This window comes from Physcomitrium patens, chromosome 14 (assembly GCF_059467195.1).
Source record: "Physcomitrium patens ecotype Gransden chromosome 14, ASM5946719v1, whole genome shotgun sequence".
In the NCBI taxonomy this organism is placed as follows: Eukaryota; Viridiplantae; Streptophyta; class Bryopsida; order Funariales; family Funariaceae; genus Physcomitrium; species Physcomitrium patens.
In genome coordinates, this window is record NC_143423.1 from 7,393,186 (window position 1) to 7,413,603 (window position 20,418).

The following is a 20,418-nucleotide window of genomic DNA, read 5'->3' on the forward strand; positions in this document are numbered from 1 at the left end:
AAGTTGATAATCATGCAATGAAGGATTTGAAAAATTATTTATTTAAGTTCCATACAAAAATGAAGGCACTATTAAAAGAAGCTCTAGAATGACAAAAAACCAATGCAGATACTTATTGCAAGGAGCAACCTCAATTCCATATTAGCAAGAAGATATGATTACTTTATTATAATATCTAAACTAGCCATTTTTATAACAAGTTGGATTATCATAGGCTTAAACTATTTTTTATTTGTAAACAAATGAATTATGTTGCCTATCAATTATATCTATCAATGTCTATGAAGATCTAGCTTGTTTTTTATATGTTTCTTTTTGAGCCATGTAAAACAATAAATATCTTGAAAAGAAGACAAATGCCACTTCTTCCTATAAAAGTGGATAACAATGAAGAGTTTGAAGTAGAAGAAGTCTTAGACTCAATGTGACGTTGAAATATCTTGTTAATTAGCATGGATATGATATTAATAAATACAGATGAGAGCCAGTAAAGAATCTTGTATATGCTACAAAAAATGTTGATATTTTTCAACAATGGCATCTATCAAAATCAAGATATGAAATGATAAATCTTTATTATCTTTATTATTATTATAATATTTTTGTATATTTTTGGTACTAAAAAAACAGAAAACCAACAACTAGTAAATTCAACCTAAGAGCTATTATTTGTTGACTTCGAGTTTATATATTGCAATTGTCACAACCTTGAAGTTGATGTAATCAAGATAAAGATCTGCAAAAATGACATATTCTTCTTCTAATAGATGGCAAGATACAATGCATTTGATATTACAATCTTAGAAGAAACTTCTAATGTTTGGTGATTTTATTAGAGGTAGAAATGACTCTTGATAGTCTTACAAATATATTGTTTGAAAGAAGTTACAAAGGCCTAAATAACGGAGTGATCTTCTTACCTTAGAATGGGATATTATTCATAGCTAAAAAGACCTATCAACTACCTTTGAAGGAAGCAAAGATTAGAGTATGTAGCAAATACAATTTGTTGCATTTTAAACTTCACCAATATGTAATCATTGTTCCTTGTGGAACTTGTTCTTTCGAAGGAAGGAAAGAGGTAATGTCATGGACATGCATATTTATTCCAATAATTACTTATTTGATTAGATAAAAGTAGACTAATTGGATAATATCTTGTAGATAAGCTTCTTAGAAGCTTAATAGACTCAGCTTTGACTTTTACACATATTTGTAGTTGATTGGTAGATTAAAAACTTGATCAACAAGTTAGTTATGTATTCCATGTCTTAATAGCTTGTAGAACAAGCTAACTATGTGGCATACATATAGGAAACTTATCTTATAAGTTAAAACATGTGTCTTGCAATTTAGACATATATTAGAGATCCTATAGAACATCATCATGTAGTTCCTAATTAAATAACATATATAGAGGCAAGAATAAAACATTCTTCACTTTTAACAATGCCTTTTTAGTCCTCAGTCATCTTTCAAAACTTTCTAGTATTCTTATCTATGGTAATAGCCATTCTAGTTTAATATTATACCATCTTTAAGTGATTCTTCAATCTTTTTGAGTAATATAAGAATATATTGATTTTTTAGTTCTTTGAAATTCATGTCCTTGACAATTTGTTAATTCTTATGTAACTTTTGTTAATTTGAACCATTATGTAACTTTTGAACTTTTTTTGTTAATTTCTATATTTATCTTTTGAATCTTATTTATCTCATCACCTTCTCCTAGCTCAATACTATCCAATATGTGGCTATCTCAATACATTTCAACACAAATTTATCATCTTTGGCAATAAGTTAGAAACATTAAAAGTAGTAACTAATAATAAGAAATTGTTAAATTGACCTAGGTATTTACTAAATTTATCCACCTATCCTAACCATCATCAAAAAAATCTCTATTGCTAAATCCATATTGGTTGAAAATCAATGAAAAAATAGTTGGATCTTCAACCAATGATGATGGGTGGGTTGATTTAGTATATGCATTGGTCAATTTAACAGTGCCTTAATACTAATGATAATAATAGTATTAAAAAAGAGAGAGAGAGAGAGAGAAATGGGGGAGGACGAAAAACAGAGTACGCCGAGCTCGCCCAGTTTGTGGGGGCCGTAGAAACGCTGTCCATGGTGATGCTTGTGGGTGCTTCTGTTGCGAGCTTGACAAGCAAGCAAGCATTCTCGAGCTCTCTCTCTCTTGTTGTGTCTGCTGGTGCCTCGGAGAGAGAGAGAGTGTGTGTGATGTTTGCCAACGGTAGAGTGAAGCGATGGAGGTTGAGTGCGCAGTGTGCTTGCAAGTGTACGATGAAGGAGAGCACACACCCAGGGTTCTGTCATGCGGGCACTCTGTCTGCCAGAGCTGCGTAGCGGAGTTGCAATTGCATTGGGGAGCTGGGTCGGGGGAAGCACAAGCCCAGAGAACACAGGGTGGGGGTGGATTGGTTCGGTGTCCCGAGTGCAAGCAACACACCAAGGTGCCGTTAGGAGGACGCCTCGCGCTTCCGAAGAACATTGAGCTCATGCGGTTGATTCAAGCTGTCCCTCCACCTCGAATTGCGAGAAATTCTGGGGAATCGATTCCGAGGGTAGTGAAGGAGGAGGGTCCTACCGGCGTTCATCAGCAGGGAGATGAGGATTCTGAATTCCCACAACCTCTCTTCGAGTGTTTCTACGGGGAGCCTGCAATTTGGATACTTCCACAAGCGGCTGTTAAGAGGAGGAAGTCCATGGTTTATGGGTTTTGTGTTGGAGTTTTTTCGTGTGACAAGAAGCTGCAATCGAATTCGCAGGAGGTGAGATTGCAATTTCTGTCGAGGATCGATCCAAATGAGAAAGAGGGGAGCAGAGGATTGAAATATACGGAGCTTGTTCGCTCGGCTTGGAATAAGTTGCATCATGAGGTTCGAACTAAATTGATGCATTTACTTGCTCTTGGATGGCGTTGCAACTACTTCGCCGAGATAGCTGGGTTGTGGATGTCCGTAGAAGGTTCATTATTCCTCGCTTCTAAAGTTTATGTCGAAGGAATTAGGCAGGCTAGGAATCTGCTCTTTCCTGCTACTGAGAATAGTAGTTCTGATCATTGCTCAGCGGAGGGAGAGAACACTTCATATGATAACCCTGAAGAGAACAATATTGGCAGGAGCTCTCTGAGAACATTGATTAGGTTAGGGGTAGAACTTTGTGAAATACTGATGGAGATACATGCTGCTGGGCTTGTTGTGGGTATACTTGGACCAGATTCGTTCGTGTTGGATAAATATGGTCACTTTCGTTTTCATGTGTGGAATAGTACATTTTGGAGACCATGCATTGGGGAAACTTCTACATTGTCAAACATGAAGTTTTGTATGAATTATTTAGGTGTGTGTTTCCTTATCGAAGAGGAGATCGACAAAAAAAACAGTCTATGCTCAGATTCCTTGAATTCCACCTGTGAGCATCTTAGCCCAGAAATCCTGGAAATTTTAAAGAAACCTGTAAATGCGGAGAAAGAAGCAGGTATTTCATCTCTTGGAAGTGGCGATAAGGCGGAGGCTGCAATACTTACTGAAAAGGCCGATGTCTGGTCCTTAGGGTATCTTTTACTGCAACTGCTATCAGGAAGCTCACTTCTAGGAGACTTAACGGCCTCAGAGGTCCATGGTGATGAGCACGGAAAGGGTGCAAAGCAAGAAATTCTGGAGGAAAATGTACGTTTGAAGGAGCAGCTACTGAACTGCATGGCAAATGTCCCAAGTATCAGGCCACGAGTAGTTGATATATGGTGGGAACTGAAACATTTGCTCGATGATCAAGCCTTATGTATGCCTCCTCATTTACCAGAAGATTCTAAGCAAGACAAGCTGGGCGTAGAGATTGGTGGATCTGGAAGCTTTTCAGGCAATCCACCTTCCTATAATTGCTGGATCGAGCCAGAAACAGCTACTGAGGAAAGAGCGAGTGGTTCAGAAGATCTTCAGACTTCTACAATAGAGACCATACCGGATGCTCCAAGCTTGCCAAGGGCATTGATTGATGTCGAGGAATGCAACGTGAAAACTCTTCAAGGCCATCTAGATGCAGTATCGTCCTTATGTATTTGCGGTGTGATCACTTTCCACTTCGGAGAAACTTATGCATCATGTGAAGTTTTAAAATGAGAATGTTCTGTTGATATGATTATATCCTTTGAATATCGCTGTCGAATATATTACAGCATGATACCATCATGAGCTACGCACCAAGTTGCTTCGTTACGCTGCGCTCTTATGTGATAATCCCTCCTTGCGAGTAACGAAACGAGTTATCATTGATGGGAATATGTTGTCTTCGTTCATGCAGGAAGTTATGTAATCAGTGCTTCTTATGATAAGACTCTGCGAGTCTGGTCCCTCAGTGTAAGTTAGACGTTGTATGCGACCTTCAACATGACCCTCTTCTCTAGGTTGTCTGCAGCTGTTAAGTTGTTGATAGAAACGTTGCCTCTTCACAATAATTTCGCCTTTCACTGGATGCCGATGATTTAACTTATGTCGATCATTGTTGTCGGTTCATGTATTCATCAAGCGTACTGCCTTATTCGCTGATACATTTACGGTACTTAAATGGGAACAGGATTATAAAACGGTCCAGGTTTTTGAAGGTCATGAGCAGAGGATCACTGCAATCGCTGCGCATGAAGCATCAGGACTCTGCTTTAGTGGTGACTATGGGGGCCGCATCCACGCTTGGAATATTGCTTCCATAGGCAACTCAGCATCCGTGACTACATGGCTGGAGCATCAAGATTGGCGATTTTCAGGAGTTGCCTCTCTCGCCATCTCTAATGATGAATTTCTCTACAGTGGAAGCGGTGATCGGACAATCAAGGCATGGTCTACTGTGGTACTGCATTTTCTTCCTCACTCTTCAAATTGTTGTCGCGGTACTAAAATGATTTGAATTTCTAAATATAAATTACCGATGGCAACTTTTTTACGTAGCACGAGTCCTCTGCATGAGTTGGTTGGCGGAAGAACTGCAATCGTTAAAAGAGTGTTAAGCATCTCTTATTGTTATATTTACAGGACTTCCAGCATGTTGCTATGATGGAGGGACACAAAGATGTGGTATCAACGTTGATGGTGGATGGACAAATGCTGTACAGTGGCAGTTGGGACGGCACAGTGAGATTGTGGTGGCGTCCAGATCACAGTCCTCTGGCGAACTTTGGCGGGGCCACCAGCGTTTTTCTTGGTGGGATTCGTGCACTTGTGAAATGTCCCACCCCCAATGGCCTGTTATTTGCAGGTCATGATTCCGGTGTCATTCAGGTGAGTAATCCTATTGTCTGATAAGAAACGAAGCTTTGTTGGTGACCTTAGATTATTCACAATGATTAGATGAGCTCCCGATGAATTTACATTGGAACATTAGGCTTTATGATATTGATCTCTTCTTTACGATTACAATGTTCACAGGAACAATGGTTTGAAGATCTTATGTATATCAGAGTGAATCATGCTTGGATGGTGCAGATTTGGAACGAAGAAGACTGTGTGGGCAGCTTAAAAGCGCACACAGGGGTAGTCTCGGCACTTGCTTTTGACCAAAGTTGGCTTTATAGTATCAGTTGGGATGGTTTTATTAAGGTATTCCTCATTCCTTATCTCTTCTTGATTTAACTTCATGTTGAATTGCTCAAATGCGTTGTTTGTATCAATTTCTGCACTGAATGGTGGCTTGGAGATGTTCAAGCGACTTGCAGTTGGAAGTCTTTCTTGCATTTGATGAATCCACATATGGATGTTGTTTGCAGGCATGGGCACTTGAAGATATATTGAGTGGTGCTCCGATTTCAGTTGAGAGGAAATGCAGTCAGGCAGCTGTTACAGCACTCTGCTGTGGACAAGACAAGCTGTTCGTGGGCGTAATGCAGAAAATTCAGGTGTCGGTCATGTCCCGTAAAACCTGAGCTATGGCGTCACATCTTTGTGGTCAAAACATGGACTTTCTTCAAACATTAAAGCAGCTTAACACAACATGCATGTGAACAAATGTTCACACTACGACCGGGAAATACTGATAAATTGAACTGCGGATGTAAATGAAGCTTTTTTATTGAAGCCTAGCTTAATTAAAATGATTGTGTCACTGCAATAACAGGTATACAGTCGTGAAGTCTTCATTTAGTAGTGGAAGGGAGCGTTTATTTGCTGCTACATGCACACATGGACAGCCAATTCTGCAAATTCAAACTCGTTGACCAGGTGTGTCGTAGTATCTATACTTTGACTGCCTGTACATAGATTTCATGTTTTTAGGAACACAACACGCAGTAAGCTATTCCTCCTGAAATTTCCGATGTTATCTTTGGACTTGTACGTGTTTAACATTGCTGTAGTGGTTTATGTGGGTAGAAAATTGGAACATATTGGAGCTTTAATTGATGAATGCGAACTGCCAAACGCATGTCTGCCAAAGCTGTTCATTTTCTGTTATCCTGAAGATTACTACCATTTTTATGTGAAGATGTGCTTAAATTTCACAACTGGTTATGGTGTAGTGAAAGAAAGGTTAGTTTTCTGCTGATGATTAATCTGCAATGTGCAAGAGCATGGTCTGCCGATTGTTATTTGGTGTAAGATATTGGTTTACACACTAGGAACTAATATACCCTCAAATTAGTCTAGTAGGTTAAACTTTTGGATTTTGAAATTACAGTTACAAGTAAAGAACAAATATGAATAAAGTCACAACAAGAGAGCGACGTCTAAAATATTTTTCCTCGCCACTTTTGTTGTCCCTTAGCTACTCTAGTGTCCTTGTTTACAATGTTTTGAGTACAAATTCATTGCTTTGTACAAAGTAAGCCATGTATGCTTTTAAATCTCAACTTTGGGTTCCTTTGTGTGTGAAAAGTGATTTCAAACTTCAATATCCTCCCAATAACTTGGAATCACATGGATTGAGCAGCCCACCCAAAACTGACGTAGAATTTGACTAAGTTCATAATTAAATACAACTTCACACTGATGATTTTAGTATTCTTTCCTTGATGTTTTTAAATATCAATTAAGTGACGAGTACATGTTTGTGGAGGATAATGAGAAAAAGTTGAGTTACATGATCAGTATTCTTGGCATTAAAATCAGGTCATTTTCCACAAAGGACATGAACTTTGCCCTTCAGCCTCTCAATTCACTGAGGGTTTTGAGTAATGCTCTTAACTTAAAGATGCCATAGCTAACTAATTTTGCTTTCTCTAGAAAGCAAAGAATGTGACCTGTACACCGAATGGGTGATTTGAAAATTGGCACTAAAATGATGGTGTTATGTGGTCTGCTCCATTATGCTTTAAAATGAATATTTAAAAACATAGAATTTGGTTGTAATTAATAGTGTACAAACATAAAGTTTTATTTCAATGAGCATAAATTTCTTATAAATTATATACATATATGGTTTTTTTAAAACCTAAAGTGTATATTTATACTGTATAAAAAGACACTAAAATTTTAAAAAGATTAATATTAAATAAAGTTTAAAATAGTATATTTTAAACAACATGAGATTTTACAATAGAATTACACAATAAGAAGGAAGATTTAAATTCCATCATTTTACAGAATCCAATATATAAAAGAAGTTACAGTATTAAAAAAGAATCTGACACAAAAGATAAAATAAAATGAACTTTAAATACTTAATTATAAATAAATTATTTGTGATTTAGTTTTTTTATAATATATGATTTTGTGAAATACATATGACTAACATAAAACTATATGAATATTATGCAAAAAAAATATTATAATATTATCAACAACTAATATAAAATTCTCTATGCAATAGATTTATGTTTGATGGTTATAATTAGAGTTTGAAATTTAAAATTCTAATACTCCGAAATTCTAAAAATTAAAATAAATAACAATTTACTGCATAATATCAAAAACAATGATTAAAAAATTATAAATAAATAAATAAGAAGATTTATAAGAATGTGTGATCTTGATTAAAATAAAAATTATTATAAATATTTTTATAAAAATAATTATACTTAATTGGAAAAACTTAGAATCTTATATAAAGCTTTTAATTTAATTTTGAATTATATGGGAGAAAAAAATGTTACAATTGTTACAATTGTTGCAATAAATGTAAGCTAAAAATGTACTTTCTTTTATATAGATATATATATATATATATATATATATATATATATAACACATATTATAATTTATGCCTTATAGAATTTTAATATTTACAATAAATTATTAAGAATTTAATTGGAAATATAATCTATTCTTCATGGCTACAATAATCTCAAGCTACAGATCATTTTAATATGAAATAAAACGACTATTTAAAAAAGAACCAATTGAAAAATGATCATAATAAATAATTTTGAACTAAATTCATTAATCACAGTTAGTTCAGTAAATTTGGCTGCTAAACAACCTAAGGCAAAATAATAGAAAAAATAAATAAAAAAAAATAAATATAAATATCTATTGTGCTAGTGAGAAATTAATTGTAAACATGTCTAAAATTTTAAAATATAGGTGTTAAATGTTTTTATTAATGGATAATTCAAGCATATAAAATAAATAAATAAGTTCAATCCTTGAATGAGGTTTTTAGCAAAACTAGTAAATATGATTATGTAAAAAGAAAAATATTATTAAAATAATAATAATAAAGCCAAAAAGTAAATCCATTATACATACACTCCAAAAACAAGTAAAAAAATAAAAATAAAAATAAAAAAAATAGCCAAACTCTATAAGCAATTCAAAATATATGGTCAAACAACACAAAACATGGGATGTGAAATATCCCAAATTAATGTCAAAAGTTGTGGCTCCATTTTGTGAGGGCTTCACCCCATCCCACCAATACTCCTTGCAAGTATAATTCACATAAAATTTCATAGATGCCCATCCCTTCTTTTCACCCCTTGGGCAGTACATAACATCAAATGCCCAACCTTATGCCATTGGTTTTTGGGGGCTTGGGCTAATGTGGGTTTTAGGGTTAGTGCCCATATAGGTTTTAGGGTTTCAAGGCATTGTGTCCATAGGATTTGTAAAATCCACCATTTTATTTTTTGTAGTTGATATGTCCTTCAAAGGTTATGGAGATCTTTCTTCATCTACATATGTTCCAAAGGCCAATAATGAATTCATGTGTTGTGAGAAAGGAAATAAGGAAGGTGATTATATTTTATCTTTCTTTTTCTTCCTTTTTGTATGGTAGTAGGAGTGATAGTCCGCTTAGTGGGTTCTTCACCCCATAAACCACCATTATCATCATCATTGTTGTGATAGTGACAATGATCGTAATAACTATGCACTCCCTTGTTCATTGAATGAAAAAAAATCCAATAAAGTGTGAGTTGGTAGTGGAAATAAGGGAATTTTGAAATGCAATGTACTTTGTTGGGGTACTATGCATGTGTGGAAAGTGTAAGTAACTCATGGGTTGTATGAAATTATGATTTGACTTTGGAACCCAAAGTAGAACTTGCATTTGAAGACTTGATTGAAGTGAGGTTGGCCATGCTTTTCTTTATTTTTGTATATGTATATGTGTGTGTGTATATATATATATATATATATATTCACATGAGAGAAGAATAAATAATAATAATAATAACAATAATAATTTTGGAAAAACAACCGTCTAACTTGTACTAGAGTATATTTTATCAACTACTTGTGTTTACAAATAACACATATATGTTAGTTTTTGGACTTGTTAGATTAGCTTCTTCTTTTTTTTAATTCACTCAAGTTGCTTTAAGATGTAATAGCTATATTCAAAACTACTTTAAGACATGGTACTCAATATTTGATAAAATTCAGCAGTTGAATGCTATATGCATTGTACACATTCTTATAGATTGACTTGACTTGGTCAACATTTTAAATTTATTTTTCAAAGATAACATGCAAAAGAGACATATCCTTTCTGCAATCATTGCTTAAAATTAAATGAATTGATATATTTATCTGTCTTAATTTGATACTCAATAAACTATTGATCATAGAGCTCTTGTTGCTTATGATGCATCTACTCATGAATTTTGGTATAGACAGCCATATATTAGATGGTTGTTTTATAATATGCAAAAAATTGATAAATACATGTATCACATTTTATTTTAGATTTATTTTCCTTAAAATAAATATGAATGTGGCACATGCCTTTGTTATTATTTAAAAAAATGTAGTATGAGTCACTTGTTTCTGTAAATATTAATTTAAAAATAAAATAAATGGGTAAAATAAATTTTGATTAAATACACATGTCAACTATCTTGTTCTCGAGAAATAAGAAAGAAAATAAACATCATTCATCATTCACAAATCAGTTTCTAGAGAATATTACCGAAATATCAACTGGTGATCATGCGTACAACCATGAATTATATTATTTCATTTTTGAAAACGAGAATTTAATTTAAACTAAAATAAGGAAAAGAAATAAAACTATAAATATTCTGTTAAGGGATTTTCTTTTAAAAGTGCAAAAACAAATCACTTACGGGCATTATTTTCTTTCATTCAAATAATATATTACACCTTCAACTCAGGTAAATTTGAATGAAAGGAAATATAGCCTGTAATTAAATTGAAATATGCTTAAACTGAAAACTTTTGTCAATTAAATCCAATCGTATGTGTACACAACAAGACTAGTATAGTTTGGAATGCCAACAAGGAAATATACAAAAATGACAATTTAGATTTTCTTATTTATTCACATATTTATTAATAAAAATAAAAAACTCTTTTACAACATGGGAAAAAGAATCTGATCTTTTACATATTTGCCATTATATGCATGACTATATATATATCTGAACAACTTTATTTCTTTTATGAAGGACTCTGATCATCAACTATGATCCAGACACGTCTGTATGACAGAATTAAAATAAATTAGGATATTCTGCAATATCAGACAAAAAAACAATTTTCATTGTGGCAATATTAGACATGGAGTGTGGCATGGAACGTGAAATCTGAAAACGATTGTTCTTTCCTACATTCCACAAACACTTTGTCAGACTGTTACAGCTAAAGCAGATAAAATAAAATAAAATAACATAAGACAAGGAAAAGAAATGAAAAAGAGCAAGTCATACAAAAAGAAAGAACAGAGGAAATCAAAGCAAAGCAAAGCAAAGCAAGAAAGAAAGAAAGATAAAAGTAAGATAAAAAGAGGGACTTCAATCCTCACGGCAGTGAATTAACTCGAAAGATGCACTAATAAATGACTCCTCCTCAATGGACGAATGATTATCATCCACAGAGTAAGTGTCTCGTTCAACGAAGTCTGTCCAACATAGTTCCCCCAATAAATGACCCCCCCCTCTATTGCCAAGCTTCGAAAGATAAAAAGCAAAACCTACCCACCCACCTACCCACCCATTGGCACCCCCCCCCACTTCCGCGGACCGACGAACAGAAGCACAAACGGATGGGCAAAGAATAGGATGAATGAAAGCGTGACGAAGGGGCGAAGAAAACGAGACCAATGATGGCAGCCGTCCGAGAACTACAGACAGCCCAGCTGCAAAGCAGACCATGTGGCCCAGTTGCTGCTGCTGCAGGGTAACTAGATCCCATAAAGGAGGGTCGGAAACTTTATTCAAGGCGCCAGGAGTCGGCAGGTGGGCTGGAACCTAGGAATTTGGTAGGTAGGTACTTAGGCAGATGGGCTGAAAGTTATGTAAGAAGACAGACTGGCAAGTCGGTAGGTTGAGCGGGATGTGACCAAGTAGGCAGGTAGGAAGGTTGGTCGGTCGGTCGGTAGATCGGTAGGTGTGCAGCGACCTGCTAAGACTGCGAAGACTGTGGAAGCCGAGGCAGACCTCGCTAGCAAGCAAAGCTGAGCTTTACTGCTAAGCCTGCTGAGCGGCATTCATTCGCATGCACAGGGGCTGTGGTGGTGCAGATCCATCATCATCATCCTCATCTTCATCTTCCTGCGCTCCCTCGCGCCCCGATTTTCGCCTCAGGTTGGCCTTTGTAACCGACACCAAGCACTCATTTCTTCTCTCCCCTGAAACTAATCCTCCGGAGTCAAAGAGCGGAACCGAAATAGATTCTCAAGTCGAGGAGTAATGGTATCTGGTGTTTCGAGGCATTTAATGTTTCCGTTGACGCTGTCTTATACCCAGCTTCGGGAGTGGGCGGGATTTGAGGCGGTTGCAGAAAACTGATAGAGACTCCTGAACTGCGGTTGGGAGCGATGTTTTGGTGAATCATGTCTGTGGGTTTCGTCTGAGATTTCTCGTTCTTGGAGGAGGAGGGGGAAGGGGGAAGATGTTGGCGGGAATGCACACCGGATACGGTGTCGGCTTCTTTTTGGGGGTTTGGTTTTTAGCGATGTGACGCTGGAGGTGGATGTGACGGAACGCTCCACCGTGGTTGTTCGTTTGAGGTACGGCGGCATTGATATGTAAGGTGAACTGTGATGGTTGGGATTCGATGTCAGAGCGGAGAAGCTATGGGTGCTCCGAATGGGGGCTTCGTGTGCCGGTTTTTGCCCTGATTCGTTGGTTTAGCGGATCGGCAGCGAGGAGCTTTTGACGGTTATCGTCGCGTGGGGACGTTTCCGCGACTTGTTTGGGGGACTCTCGGGGTTTGTATTATATGTATGTAGTGAACACGCGAAGGGGAACCGGTCAGGCGTTGCGGGGGAAGAAAGGGATCGTCAGCAACCGGCTCAGTTTGGCTGTTGGGAGTTGGTCTTCAGCCAGGCAGCGGGGGAAAGAGAGGTGTGAACAAAGATGTGGGGGGTCATCAGGCGGGAGGCTGTCTTGCGAAATCTTTTCTTTGTGATGCCAGCAACGAAGAGTGGCATGTAGAGTGAAGAGTGGAAGGTTTAGCTTAATATGATTTTAATCATGGTCAACCCATTCAAAGGAGATTTTCGTCTTACGAAGTTGCGTGCTGCCATTCCTCGGCCCGTGGGCGGCTTCAGGAGAGTTGACGGGTGTAGAGGATGGTATCGACGCCAACATTCAAGCACTTGTATCCTTTGAGGGATTTTTGGAGAAGAGGAGGCGGTGATTTTCATTAGCCTGTGGTTATCTGGAAGAGGGCCTGAGCGTCAAGAACTTTTAGGTCTAGGGATATTGTAGAGCTGGAGAGTTTCACTAGGGTTGGACTGGCTGTGGGGGTAGTTGAACCAGGAAGCAGGGTAAGCTGGAGGCAGATGCGAGCAAGGCAGAATATTGCTTGCAAAGAGCCTATTGTAGCCAGGGGGTAGAGTAGAGGAACTGGGAGAAAATGGCGCAGCTTTCGGGTTTGGAGCTGGCAGCTTATGACAAAAACCCTGTGCACGCCGCTGTAGCACGGCGAGACCACATTACCCTGCAGCGTATTCTGTCGAAGTTGCCACGTCCTTCAAAAGCGGGAGAGGTGACAACAGAAGCGGAGTCCATTGCTGCAGAGGAGCGAGCGGACGAAATTTCGAAAGTGATAGATAGGCGTGATGTGCCAGGTCGTGAGACACCATTGCATTTGGCTGTGAGGCTCGGAGACGCGGATGCCGTGGAGAGGTTGATGAGTGCTGGAGCAGACTGGAGCTTGCAAAACGAGCAGGGTTGGAGTGCATTGCAGGAAGCTGTATGTGCGAGAGAGGAGGAAATCGCCATCATTATCACGCGGCACTACCAGCCCATGGCGTGGGCCAAGTGGTGCCGACGTCTGCCGCGCCTCTCAGCTACCATGCATCGGATGCGGGATTTTTACATGGAGATTTCTTTTCATTTCGAAAGCTCTGTCATCCCTTTCATAGGTCGCATTGCACCGTCTGATACGTACCGGATATGGAAACGGGGCTCCAATCTCAGAGCTGATATGACACTAGCAGGCTTTGATGGGTTTCGAATCCACAGGTCTGATCAGAGCTTCGTGTTTTTGGGTGATGGAAGCGAAGATGGAAAACTTGCACCTGGTTCTCTTTGTGTCCTGACCCACAAGGACAAGGAGGTTGCTAATGCATTGGAGGGTGCTGGATTACAGCCCTCAGAGTATGAGATTGCACAAGAAGTTGCTGCCATGTCAAGGACAAACATGTACAGGCCAGGTAATATCCATTCGAAGCTGGCGCCTTGTTGCCTATGAATCGACAGTAACGGAAGCCGTTCAGAGCGAAAAACGAGGATTTCAGCTGGAATTTTTTACTTCCTCCCGACCAGCTTGTAGTTATTTTGGCCTGAGGTTCTTTACGTGACGATTTACCTTATTAGAATGCACTATCCGATCTGGCTGTAGCTTTAGGAACTCGCTAGAGGCTCTTGCCTTCCAATTACAGTGAATGGTTATTCGATTGTCGTACTAAAATTCAAATAGGGGGTGTTTCCTTTGGCTTTGAGTACACGACACACTCGAATATTTCGTTTTTCTAAATATTTGTTGTATGTGGTGTTGCTTTATCCGATGCCGAGGCATTTCTTCGATGGCATCAATCGGGCAGGGAGACTCAATCTAGTGTGCACTTGGTGGGATGGTTACATTTATGAGAAAGTACTCATCATCCGAAGTGAACTCGCTATTGCAGGTATTGATGTCACTGAGGCGGAACTTGTGGCTCAAACTTCTTGGAGGCGACAAGAAAAGACGGAATTGGTTGGAGCATGGAAGGCTAAAGTTTATGACATGCACCATGTTCAGGTAAATATGATCTCTTCAAAATGGTGTGTTGTGTCCCTACATTGTGGTAGAGTCTGCTGAACGAGCGCCTGAGTGGAGTTTACTTTCGATTTTTAATTGTTTTGGTTAGGGTGCATATTTTTATTGAGAAAGGTGACTATTTGCTTTGATTTTCGAATTGTAGGGTCTGCAGTATAATCCATTTTCTATCGTGACATTAAGTTCATGGGACGTAAGTTCTTAGCGACACGTGGTCATTTGTTCATGTTATTTGGTATGGGTTCATCCATATTTACAGAGCACGGGAACTTTTATTTGCAGGTCAGTGTTAGATCTAGAAGAGTTCCTGGTGCTATGACGGATGAGGAGTTATTTGCAGTCGATAGTGACAGAGTAGACACAGAGGCAGATGAAGACTATAGCAATCTGCTCACAACTGCAGAGAAAGAGCAGCTAGAAAATGTTCTGAAGTCAGAGCATTTGGATGAAGAGGACCGCTCTGGTGGTGCAGGAAGACTGGACCATGAGTTGCAAAATGGAAATTATGATTGCTCGAACGAAGATTTAAGTGATGGCTTTCCAGACGACGAATCTGACCCTCATAAACAATCACCCCACGAGAATGGGAATGGTGAATTGTCTGGCTCTTCTAAAGACGAGAAGAGGAGTCGTTGGTATGCTTGGGGAAAGAAGAGTGTCAAAGGTTCTAAGAAGCTGGAGCCTCTGAGTGATTCAGGCCACTCAAATTCTGAAGCTCCTAAGAAATCCAAACAAGTCCTTGAAACAAAGTTAGTGAAGCAAAGGAAATCGGTGGATGGTCGGAGGTCTGTAGATAGTCAGTTGGCTGCATATGAAAACCAGAATCGGCTGTCAGTAGATCGGCGACCGTCTAATGTTGACGACCTGGTTACGAAAGGAAAGGGGAAAGAACTGAAGAGTGGTAGACATAGTACGAGTAGTAAAGAGCTGATCAAGAGCAGGTCCCGTCGTGGTGCTGCCAAGCCTGAGGCTACACCGGAGAGTGAGTACAAAAAAGGACTGAGGCCAATATTGTGGCTGACACCTGACTTCCCTTTGAAGACCGAGGAATTGTTGCCGCTTCTGGACATTTTGGCAAACAAGGTCAAGGCAGTTCGGCGATTGCGTGAATTGCTCACCACAAAGTTGCCCCCAGGAACCTTTCCTGTCAAGGTTTGTTTAGACGCTCAGTTTGAGTTCAAGCCTAAACTAGCAATTCGATTTTTAATTTAGTTTTTCAGCTCATAGATTTGATCTATTTTAAATGCTAATTCTATCGTTTTTGTCGTTACCCGTTTTAATGACTGGTATGTAAATACGAATTCCGTGCACATGCACACTTTTGAAGGTACGTTTTTGGCTGATCCTTTCATTTGCGATATGCTTCCGCAGGTGGCTATTCCCGTGGTGCCCACCATCAGAGTGGTTATCACATTCACTAAGTTCGAGGAATTGAAGCCGTCGGAAGAGTTTTCAACCCCCTTATCCAGTCCCAGGCATTTCAGTGACGCCAAATCAGAACCAGATGCAGCGCCAGCCCCATCTCAGAACTCCTGGCTGCACTGGATGAGAGGTGCGCCAGGGCCAGGTAAGAGCGCTGCAGTGAGCAGCTTGGAGGATCAGCTTGAGGAAGAAGCTGACCCATTTATGATTCCTCCGAATTACCGATGGATTGATATGGAAGAGAAGAAACGCCGCATGCGTGAAAAGAAAGGCCGAAGCAAGAAGGCCAAGAAGCCTCCTCGACCTCCATCCTCGCAGGACGTGGACACCAGCACTTAGATTCTAGCATTGAGTTTGTGAGTAGCACTGTTTGTAGATTGATACATGATAGGTGTTCAGCTGGGGCTAATCCAAGCTTGGTGGCGCTTGGAGAAGCTTGGTGGTGCTTGAAGGAGCTTGAAGGGGCTTGAAGCAACTTGCTATATTGTTAATGAGTAGTCATTTATACTGTCGAGCTGGTGTTGAAGGCAGCAATTGTCTGGATATTATTTTGCGGTGCCCTTTTTGCTTGTCTGTTTCAAGACCACATCTTGTTAACTTTTCCATAGTTGAGATTTCGCTTCTATTTTAGTGTTCAAGTCTTTGGCCAGCATCCCTTCATATTGGACCTTCAGTCGTCTGTAGAGCGTGTTCCGCTCTGGCAAGCTGCATTACTCAAGAGTCCTTAGTTCCGAAATTGAGCCGTTGGAGGACAGCTGCTAACAGTTATTTGAATTGTTATGGCTCTTTACAATTGGCACTTCAATTGAAATGTTAAAGTCATCTGCTTTGGTAGTTTCGCTTGGTCTTCTCTAGTTGCTCTATTGATTAGCAGTGACTGCTAGAACGTATGTAGGCACTCACCAGGTTATGGTTTTGACTTCAGCCACAAAATTGTGAATGCATTTACATGTTTTCAGAGGCTACTAAAGACGGGAACTATTGAAGGTCACGAACATTAAATTACTATGTAGCCTAAAGTCAACTTCGAACGGATAACTGCCAATCAAGACTTGGAGGAATAAACTGACAGAGATCCACATCACAGGTGCAGAAACCCTAAGGGTATGTTCATGTATGAACCGATTTTCGATTGAAAATGGTCCTTCATTGACGTCCGAAAACGAACATGGCCAATAGGTCTCCGTCTTCTTGTCGCGCACGATTCAAAGAGATAAATGCAATGAAGCCGAGACTTCTAAATTTAAACATTTCAGACGATCAAACCTACTCGCTGGGTAGGGGTCGTTCCAACACTTAAACTGTCCTATAGCGAGCACATTCTGCAAGAGGTTCGCCTCTATCAAAATACCAGATTGTCAGGCAATCCGGTCCTTAACCTAAGGGGATAAGCACACCTTGAGTTGCTAACAGCATTTCTGCTACACTCAGGACACCGATGCAGTGCAAAAAAAGGTATCCAACTTGCTCTCAGATGAGATGCAGCAAATCAAGAAATCAGAGTGTAATGTGATACATGATCACCGTGTCAGAGATCTGCAGGTGTCAGTTTGAATTCGCCCACTACGGAGACTAAAAACCAGTTTGACAAAAATCAAATCATACATTCACTAGCTTACTCCTGCCATTTCAGACCAACTCCACATAGAGAGCAACAATGTCGCCACTAGATCGTGGCTCTACGCATAGAAGCTAACTCTAATCGCAGTTAACACACCAACAATTGCTGGTGTTGTTTCTCGCTTTTTGATTCCACTTCTGAAAAACAGGCAGCCACAATCACCACGAAAACTTTCAATCATCTGTACGTCGTGGACTCTTGCAATCCATCACTGTGTTCACCCTAAAATCCAATCGTTTCGCATTAAAACAAACACTTCGGTTATATTGCAACTATGCGATTGATAATGGTAGACGGCGTGATATTTTGAGGACTCATAGTTCTTCAAATGTTTCCATTGTCTTAGCTGCTGTGTGAGTGTCGATCTCTTCCTGTTATAAACACGAAACGATCGTCAGCATTCTCGGTCACAGTGATGAGGAAACGCAGAGAACTTGGAGATAGCTCTGAAATAGAACGCAACACCGCAGTTCGAAACTCTGTTCAGTAATACCCCTATCAGTTCAGTTAGAATATTTTGTCCTCTTCAAACCTAACTGAATGTATCAACATTTGGACTCCCATATTTCAACTCATTCGCTTCTGCACAATCTCCATACTCCACCATCGACACATTGAACGCTATTATCTGCATGTGCACGCCAACAAAACTCCAAGTAGCAAAAAGTACTCTCAACGATCTTAATATCATCCAATACACGAAAACTTCAATAATACATCAAGATGGAAATGAACCAAGTGCGGTATAAGACAAAAAGTCAGAAGAATGCACCATGTCTTTGCTCACTTTCCATGGGGCCCCAATAATCACAATTTTGTCCACGTATTGGCATGCCAACACGCTCAAGCTACGTTCATGCAGCAGCATCCCAGAAAGAACTCTGGCAGACGTGAAGCACAACACCACGATGTCCGTGCCCGAGACCAAACAGTGCGCCAGGAACTGATTCTAACGACATGCTTGTTCACGTGTGCAAATGGGACGAAGAGACAGACTGTTGCTTGGAATAATGTAGTGGGTTTTGTGTTCCATGCACAAATTGTCGATGATCTCCGCATTGATCTCATGAGGACTTTGCCGTCCATAAATGAGAATCACGACTTGCCCGCTTGCAACTAAACGTCCACTGTGATGAATCCGATTGGCACGCGCAGGAGCACGCATTGCCCTCGCCCAAGCACGTTGCTCGCACCACCTATTGGCGGCTACCTACCTTCCTGCCTACCTCGTCGGGTCTGGATAACTACCTTCCTGATTAGTAACTGGTGACTTACCTACAGTCCATCGCCTGGTCCGGCACCATGATGTTTGCTAGACTATTGCATGGATGAATCAGCTATTTGTTCACTTGAAGCTTAAAAGACTATTCTTAGTTTTTGTACATGAATTTGCTTTACAAGATTATCAATACTTAGGGGGCTGTAGAAAAAAACGGCTTTGACATTTAGGGTGTTAATCACAAAGTTCCTAAAATGAACATAACGAATTGTTGAAAATAAGGGTTGTAATGGTGAAAAGGGAAACTTGAGGTATAACAACCAAGAGATGGATGCATGTGAGGAGATTTTTGAAGGAAGCTTGAAAAGATTATTGAGGCAAGGTTTATAATACATTAGAAAAGTTAATATTTTAAATTGGGTCTTTTTGATGCACGACCAATTAATCATGTTTGGACCAAAAGGTAGAAGCAGGTATAGAATAAAGCAAGTATTTAACAACCAACAATTGTTCTTGTAGTAACCAAAAGATGTATCTTGGAGTTGCATTCAAAGTCAATTGATATAACATTGTTTGAGATTTAAAAGAATTAAGTAAGAATATAATATGAAGTAGTGACTCTAATGAAAGTATTGGAAAGTCACTTAAGAAGGGCTCAAATGAAAAAGAGACAATATCAACATCTTGGAAATGTAGCAACTTCAAAAAAATTACTACTTTTAAAAAGAATTTTAAAGCAATGTAAGCCATGATTGATATTGAAACCAAATCTTGCTTTGGCAAGTATTAAAATGAATAGTTAAATAAGGCACAATAAATGCAAACAAAGATTCTTAAGTTTAGATGCAAGATTTAGTAAAGAACTCTTAGATAAGTCATAAAGGGTCAAATAAGAGATGTTTGATAACCACTTAGAGCCAATATTGGAGTTAGTTACAAGAAAGTTAGAAAAAATATAAGACATTTAATAGTAAGGGCCTAAGTTTGTATACGCTTGTCCATTATAGCATGCATCACAACTTGTTTAAATATTAATTAAAGACATATGTAGCTTATACAATTTAAGAATTATAAACTAAAGAATAAAGAATAGGTTGTTATATATCAAAGAATATATAGGTTGTTTATATCAAAGAATCACTGAAGAAGTATGCAATAATAAATATTTTAGAAATAAAATTGTAAATATATATATATATATATATATATATATATATAACTTGTAATTTTTTAAAAAATATTTAGAATTCTTAAATTTTTCAATTGAAATTATAATATTATTATATTTGTATATTAAAAGTTGAATATCTTTATTTTTTCATGACAGTATATATATATATATATATATGATTTTTTCATTCTGTATAGATATTTTGTAATTTTAAAATATTATTTTTTTGTTTTAAGTTAAATATATCTTTATAATTAAAATTAGTCATGGATAAAAATTATTTTCATTAAGAAAAAAATCATAAAAC

General features: G+C 38.4%; 3 protein-coding genes across 11 annotated transcripts; 2 read left to right on the plus strand and 1 right to left on the minus strand.

Moving 5' to 3' along the window:
- Positions 1 to 2,098: 2,098 nt before the first annotated feature.
- LOC112291631 (uncharacterized) lies at positions 2,099 to 6,777 on the plus strand. 3 transcript variants are annotated; one of them, XR_002972468.3, is made up of 8 exons: positions 2,099 to 4,089; positions 4,327 to 4,382; positions 4,600 to 4,869; positions 5,052 to 5,297; positions 5,502 to 5,615; positions 5,783 to 5,911; positions 6,130 to 6,233; positions 6,368 to 6,777. XR_002972468.3 is itself a non-coding variant. In XM_024539318.3 (7 exons), the coding sequence occupies exons 1-7, from the start codon at positions 2,271 to 2,273 to the stop codon at positions 6,154 to 6,156; spliced, it is 2,661 nt and encodes an 886-aa protein (XP_024395086.1). In that variant the 5' UTR covers positions 2,099 to 2,270; the 3' UTR covers positions 6,157 to 6,417. The 3 variants fall into 3 exon arrangements, 1 of the variants encoding a protein (XP_024395086.1); XR_002972467.3 differs by having other exon boundaries at positions 6,384 to 6,777; XM_024539318.3 differs by having other exon boundaries at positions 6,130 to 6,417.
- Positions 6,778 to 11,848: 5,071 nt separating this feature from the next.
- On the plus strand, positions 11,849 to 16,725 carry LOC112291407 (uncharacterized). Its single transcript, XM_024538758.3, has 4 exons — positions 11,849 to 14,073; positions 14,548 to 14,660; positions 14,961 to 15,830; positions 16,050 to 16,725. Exons 1-4 carry the CDS (start codon positions 13,272 to 13,274, stop codon positions 16,437 to 16,439), a joined length of 2,175 nt encoding a protein of 724 aa, XP_024394526.1. The 5' UTR covers positions 11,849 to 13,271; the 3' UTR covers positions 16,440 to 16,725.
- Positions 16,726 to 17,557: 832 nt separating this feature from the next.
- Positions 17,558 to 19,011, minus strand: LOC112291408 (ethanolamine-phosphate cytidylyltransferase-like). Of its 7 annotated transcripts, none has more exons than XR_012218922.2 (3): positions 18,509 to 18,957; positions 18,259 to 18,371; positions 17,558 to 18,092 (listed from the first exon to the last, which is right to left on the minus strand). XR_012218922.2 is itself a non-coding variant. In XM_073538738.2 (3 exons), exons 1-2 carry the CDS (start codon positions 18,587 to 18,589, stop codon positions 18,254 to 18,256), a joined length of 177 nt encoding a protein of 58 aa, XP_073394839.1. In that variant the 5' UTR covers positions 18,590 to 18,958; the 3' UTR covers positions 17,558 to 18,092. The 7 variants fall into 7 exon arrangements, 4 of the variants coding, with proteins under 4 accessions (XP_073394839.1, XP_073394836.1, XP_073394837.1 ...); XM_073538738.2 differs by having other exon boundaries at positions 18,254 to 18,349; positions 18,509 to 18,958; XM_073538735.2 differs by having other exon boundaries at positions 18,259 to 18,349.
- Between the last annotated feature and the right edge of the window lie 1,407 nt (positions 19,012 to 20,418).